Below are 6,801 nucleotides of genomic sequence, written 5' to 3' on the forward strand. Positions count from 1 at the left end.
AAAGTACGAGGAGCCAATAGAATGTTTATATAAATTCAAATACACTTTTAGTCTTTGTTGATCCAATAATGTTTATTCATTTTTTTTTTAAATCTGAAACAACATTATTTTTAAATAATAATAATAATAATAATAATAATAATAATAATAATAATATAACAAGTTATTGTTGTCCTTACAAAAATCTGCTGGTATAGCAAAGAAAAATTAAAAGGTACATGAATGAAGACCAGAGAAGAGGGGTATTTTACCCTAAAATAAATAGTTTCCTTTTATGTCTTGTGATGGGATCAGATACCTAGCAATTATAAGTCTGCGTGCGTCTACAAGCAATTCATTTTTTATGTTTGAATTAATAATTAAAAAATTATGTAGTGATGGATACGTGTTGAACAGAAGAATAGGCTGCACCAAAAGGAGGTTGTAGCAGCGACACCTGCCCTTAACGTGGCGGTTCCATGATTTTTCTGAGTATGTTTGCGCCAATTGACTCTTTTGTTCTTTTCTTTAATGCCTTTGTTTTGTTTTTGTGGGCCAAGCCTGAAATGGATCATATGGAAGCTGGTGCTGCTCACTAAATATTTCAGTCTTATTTGTTCCTTCTCTTCTATCCTTTGTTTTATATTTGTAGTCAGTTGTACTCACTACTCCTTAATCCTTATCATACTCAACACAAATAAACCTCTTTCTACATACGCAAAACAGCTAAGCTAAGGGGTTTTTCGATCTATATACCTACCATACTTGAACTTGTACTTCCAGGTATCTACATAACTTTATGTATCATTCTCCATGCTTTGATGCGTGAAATATCCATCTAGATGTTGATTATTATTATTATTATTATTATTAGTTTGTTTATTCTGTGTGACTAGGTCCCATTTTGGTTCCATCTTTTTATTTTGTTATTTAATTGGCTTCTTATTTAGTGGGATTTGACAAGACCTAATGTTAAAATATAATTGGTGTATATGTTAATTTAGGAAATGACTTTTATTTTGGTTATGATGAGAAATGTCACTTTTGTTTGTTTAATAATTATAATTCAATTTAGTATGTTAACTCATTCTCGATTAAGATTTAAGCCCTTTATTTACTTTATATGGCCGCCGGCAACTGTTTTACCAAATATGGAAATATTCTTTTCTTTTGACCCCAAACTCCATTCAAGTCTAGCGTACCGACCCATGTAGCCCAATAGGAAATGTATATTTAAATGTTCTTTTAACGGTGTAGATCTTTCCTTCCCCCAGATTTAAGTTTCATTTTTCTAAAGCACGTGTGAAGTTTTTTTTTTTTTTTTTTCTCTTTCTCTAGACATAATAATCACCACAACTCCACAAGGTATCTTAAACTAGCTTAAAACACGGGGAAGAGACAATTTAACTTGTTTAATTGGATTTTATTTTAAAAAAAATTTACTTATTTAAGCAAGGCCTTAGCCTAATAATTATCATGTTATTTGTTGTTCATCTTTTACATCATGTTCTTGGCTATCAAATCAAGAAAATATTTGTGGCTGCAAGAATTGAGAGCTAACGGCGGAGCCAAGTTAAGGCCCCACATTTTAAACAAAAGAAAGTAGCATTTATTTTAATGTGATAGTTCCATGATATTTTATAGAATAGAATTGTAGAATACCGTTGAACTTTGATGTTTACTTCTTTATTAAAAAATTAAAAAAATAATAAAAAAACTGGCTTTTGTACGTGAAAATGTGAAATTCAGTGTGGAATCAAGAATCGAGAGCATCTATCATTATCTAATTTTGAATATTATAAAAATAAATGTAGAATAGCATTTTGTTGCACCCCAAATAGAAGAAAAACGAACTTATTCCAAGTCGGTTGCTAATAAAATATCATAGTAAATAAATTATGTAAATTGAAAACTACATCTCTTCTTTTACCTTAAAAAGATTATTCTAGTATTAATTGGTTATGCTTAATTTCAAGCATCATAGGCTCATAGCCAGGGAAATAAAAATTTACTAGCATCCATTACACTTTATTAATGTTCTGTTAATTTCTGTATTTTATTTTATTTTTTCAAAATCAAATGGAATAACGGTAAAAACATAACCTCATCACGATAAAAGATGATAATGATAGGGTATAATGTCAATAATGGAAGTATGTTCAACATTATAGTTACTTATGCATGAGAGAGAGAGAAGCCAAATGAGTGTTGTCTTGAAGGAGCAGTTCACACCTTCACAAGTTGACAACTTATATTTATCATTAATCTAAAAATATTTATTTTGAATTTTTCATCCATTATATAAATAAATTGAACTTTATTTAATAATAAAAATCCAAGAGTTAATTGGAATTTGGTTTCTAATTTATTCATAACTGATCACAAAATTATATTATATGTATAATATTTGGAAGTCATAATTTGACAACTATAGGAAGTCATCATTTGTGTTTCTTTTGTTTTTCTTTAATTTTTAGTTTTTTATTTTGATTTTTTAAATTATTATTAAAATAAATAAATAATTTTAAATATAATAATATATAATTATAAATACTGTATATATAAAACTATAAATTTTAAGTTAATGGGATAATTTTGTGCTTTCACTAGTATTACTCTATTATATAAGACACAGCTATATAAACCAATTTCTAGTAATTAGCTCACTAATAAATTTATAAGGGATTCAAATCTCACTTTTCGAATATAGTAATTAATTTATTGGTAAGTCACAAGTTTTTAAGAGTTATGCTAAGTAATCAATATCTTTTTTGAACAACATGAACAACCACCAATCAAATCAAAACACACTACACTTTCAAATTATCCACCTAAATCTTAATATTAGAATAAACATCCGATACACCGAGTGAAATGAACATCTCATATATCCATTGTCCACATTATTTAATATTTTCATTGTCTATTTATTTATACCTTTCCAATTTTTAAATGACATTTCCGTCGGCTATGGATTATTTTTTGATTTGTAGAGATGAGACATGTGAAGCCCAGAAATAAATGTATAGAAGCATATATAATAGAGAGAAAATCTATATGTCAAGGTCGCATCGATCATTACTTCACGTATTAACAATAAAAGGATGATTAATGCATCACATTATTGTCGGGTAGATACAACTGAAACGGTAACGGTAGTTAATCTAACTAATCTTCTGATGAGGCTTTGTTTGTTTTGTTGCAGGAGATAGAAGAATTCAAAAATGGTGGTACCAGAGGCGGAGATGAACAACAACTCCCAGGGAGAAGTGGAATCGCCGGTAATCCAAGTGGGAGAGCAGCAAGGCGGCAAGAACAACCACCACCCATTCTCCTCCATCGGGAGACAATCATCCATATATTCTCTGACCTTAGATGAGTTCCAACACACACTGTGTGAGAGTGGCAAGAACTTCGGATCCATGAACATGGACGAGTTTCTTAGTAGCATATGGAATGCAGAAGAGAACCAAGCCATAGTAAACTCTTCTAACAACATCACCAATAATAACAATAATAACACACCAGTAGGTGAAGCTTCTTCTGCAATGATGAGGGAACAGCAGCAAAGTCTCCATCGGCAAGGATCACTCACGATTCCGGCGCCTTTAAGCCGGAAAACCGTGGAGGAGGTTTGGTCTGAAATACATAATAAAGGGGAACAGACTCAGCAGCAACAGCAGCAACAGCATCAGCAGAGCAAGAGCAGCAACAGCAATGGCGGCATGCATACAGAGACTACTTATCGCCAGCCAACCTTTGGGGAGATGACTTTGGAGGATTTCTTGGTCAAAGCAGGGGTAGTTCGGGAACAATGTGCAATGCCGGGGATACCACCACCACTAGCAGCTTCTCATCACCATCACCATCCTCATCATCAGCAGCAGCAGTATGGGGTGTATTCTGGTAACAACTCTGCAGCAATGGCTCCTTCTTCTTTTGTTGGAAGGACTATTATCGGTGGTGCTGGTGGTGTGGTTGCGGCTGCTACACCATACCAGGCAGAGCCTTCTGGATACCCTGGGAGTAGTTGCAAGAGGGATGGTGGCGGCGGAGCATACCCTACACCGGGTTCTGCCGGCGGTGTTTGTTATGGAGGGAGGGTGGTGAATGGAGGGGGTGGGTACGGGGTAGGGCCCTTGAGCCCGGGCTCTTCGGACGGGGTGGGAGCTGGGGAGGGTCAGTATGGGGTTGAGATGGGTGTGTTGAGGGGACGCAAGAGGATTGTGGATGGTCCTGTCGAGAAGGTCGTCGAGCGACGGCAGCGGAGGATGATTAAGAACAGAGAATCTGCCGCTAGATCCAGAGCCAGAAAACAGGTGCTCTATTGCTCTATTTCATTCATTCTTTGTGGTGTCTACCAAACATGACCTTGTTTCTCTACATCTCAAGTTTATGGTGTTAAATCTTGTTGCTTAATAGTTTGATATAAACAGCTTGATTGATACCATGAGTAACATGTGTGGTACCATGATCTCAAATATCTCAAGAAAACAACACAAAAGTCTTTTCAGATAATGTGTGTGTGAACTCAAGTTTCTGACCTCTTAAGTTGCATTTCTAATATCTTCTAAGTAAGATGGAAGTGAAACCTAGAGTTATTCTCTTTAGCTGTTAGCTTGAATTACGTGAAACCTACAATAACTTCTCCTAGACCCTTATCCAATAAAGAGAAAGTTGACTCAGCTTATTATATAAATATTTTAGTGAATATTGGCATCATTTTTTATGTATCCTGTTTGAGAGCTTGATGGAAAATACTTTCTTTGACAGCTTTACTAGTGAGTGAATGCATATAAAAAAATCCTTCAGTATTTCTGTTTTATTTATTGGAATATTTTAGTACTTACTTGCTAGTTATTATAATTATTACATCAACTTTATTGTTCGAAAATAAAAAAAAAAAAAAGCAAAATAAATTGTCATTTTCATTCATTTTCTTATAAAAAGATTTCGAGTTCTTTCAAATTTTAATATCATATTAATTTATATTTTTTTATGTTTAAAATTGTCTATACATAAAAAGCGGATATTTGGAGAATTAAAACTTGACTAGATAGAAATTATTAAAAAAATTATTATATACATACTATGTATTTATATATAAATACATGTGTAGTATAATTCATTTTTATCATGTATTTTGAATTTTAATATGTATTTTATAAAAACAGAAGTTATTTTATCTTCACTCCTTTATCATCGTAAAGATCACTTACTTTTAAATTTTTTTTTTTTTACCTGCTATGCTTTGGCAGGCGTACACAGTTGAATTAGAAGCAGAACTCAACCAACTGAGAGAAGAGAACGCCCAACTTAAACAGGCGCTGGTATGTACCATAGACATTAACTTGTGATATGTTTCTTATTATGTTTACGTGCTACTAATAATTTCAGTTACTGATGAGTGATGATCATCATCATTTTGTTTTGTAGGCTGAGTTCGAAAAGAGAAGAAAGCAACAGGTAAGTGTCAACCAATGATACTATATTGTAGGATTACTTTGTCAAATTCCAGTTAATCACCAACATAATAACGTTTTTTCCATGTTGACTTTGTTAAATTGGAAGAATCCTTTGTTTTAATAATGCGTTGTCCTGGTGCAGTGTTGTGAGGAAATGAACGTTAGAGTTCAAACCAAAGCTCAGAAGGCAACAGAGAAATTGAGAGCATTGAGAAGGAACCAAAGTTGTCCTTTGTGAAAATCGTGCGACACAACTTCATGCCAGTGGTAGCAACCTAACCAGCATAACCTTGGATTCTAGAAGTGGGCATTGGATTTGGTCTTATTCCATCTTCTTGTTTGGTTGATCGACCACACAAATTTCCACCTGCTAAATTAAAGCAAGCAAGGAAACGAGAGATCAGAATGGAACAGAAAAGATGTGAAATTGTGATTTTGATTTGATATTTTAGCCAATGCAAGTTCACGAATGGATTATCCAGTTTGGATATGACTTTCTTAAGGGGATTACTAGTTAATCAAATGTATAATATAGCTGTTGTATTTTTTGTGTGCATCATTTCGCACTTGTTTTACTATAAAATCAATGACCTTTGATAAGGATATATATGATAACAATACCAGTATTCCAAGCATGACATTTTAAGCATAACTTATCATCATTTATTGCAATTTTTATGATGATCTAACTTGTCTATGGGTATTTAAAAATACACGAGTTGTCCATGAGCACTTTTGTAGCTCTACGTTTATGTTATGATGAGCAAAGTGAATATGCACACGTTTCTAATGTGATCATTATAGCACACTATTGTCAAATGTTTATTTCTAGGCTTGGCATTTTGATCGAAATTTAGTTTTTTTCTGCACCGTATATATAAAGTGCTTTCATCCAAGCATTTTGGTTCTAATTGTGCATATCTAAATAATAACTAAAGAAACAGGTTGTGATGTATCCAATGGTAAGGCTAAAGATTAGAAAAAGTTGAGCATGAACTACTAACCTCAGAAAATGATGGTTCTATATCAGAAATTTTCTGCAAGGTATAATGCTTTTCGCAGCAACTATATATCATGAATTATTTCCTTATTCTTGTGTTTTTTCCTATTTTAATTTATTCATTTCCTTTCTTTAGTAATTCACATGTTTTCCTAAATTAACTTCACATAGCCATAAAGAATTGTTTCGTTTAAAGAGTAATGGATTCTATTTCTCATATTCAAATTCGTTTGTGAAGTTGTTAAAATGGTGAAAACAAAACACTAACTACAAGTTAAGTTTGTAAACATGTATATATATATTTCATTAAAAGTAAAAGGATAATACTTTGGCAAATAGGAAAGTTAAGTGATGCAG

The 6,801-nt window shown here is 32.8% G+C and overlaps 1 protein-coding gene across 3 annotated transcripts; it reads left to right on the plus strand.

Annotated features, from left to right (window-relative positions):
• The first annotated feature begins 555 nt into the window (after positions 1 to 555).
• ABI5 (Basic-leucine zipper (bZIP) transcription factor family protein) lies at positions 556 to 6,079 on the plus strand. 3 transcript variants are annotated; one of them, XM_016352656.3, is made up of 5 exons: positions 556 to 762; positions 3,185 to 4,298; positions 5,238 to 5,309; positions 5,416 to 5,445; positions 5,587 to 6,079. In XM_016352656.3, exons 2-5 carry the CDS (start codon positions 3,204 to 3,206, stop codon positions 5,680 to 5,682), a joined length of 1,293 nt encoding a protein of 430 aa, XP_016208142.2. In that variant the 5' UTR covers positions 556 to 762; positions 3,185 to 3,203; the 3' UTR covers positions 5,683 to 6,079. The 3 variants fall into 3 exon arrangements, with proteins under 3 accessions (XP_016208142.2, XP_088348326.1, XP_088348325.1); XM_088492200.1 differs by lacking the exon at positions 556 to 762 and adding an exon at positions 2,684 to 3,110; XM_088492199.1 differs by lacking the exon at positions 556 to 762 and adding an exon at positions 2,684 to 3,044.
• The last annotated feature ends 722 nt before the right edge of the window (positions 6,080 to 6,801 follow it).

The sequence above is a fragment of the Arachis ipaensis genome, chromosome B6, assembly GCF_059453495.1.
Source record: "Arachis ipaensis isolate K30076 ecotype BB chromosome B6, ASM5945349v1, whole genome shotgun sequence".
Classification (NCBI taxonomy): domain Eukaryota; kingdom Viridiplantae; phylum Streptophyta; class Magnoliopsida; order Fabales; family Fabaceae; genus Arachis; species Arachis ipaensis.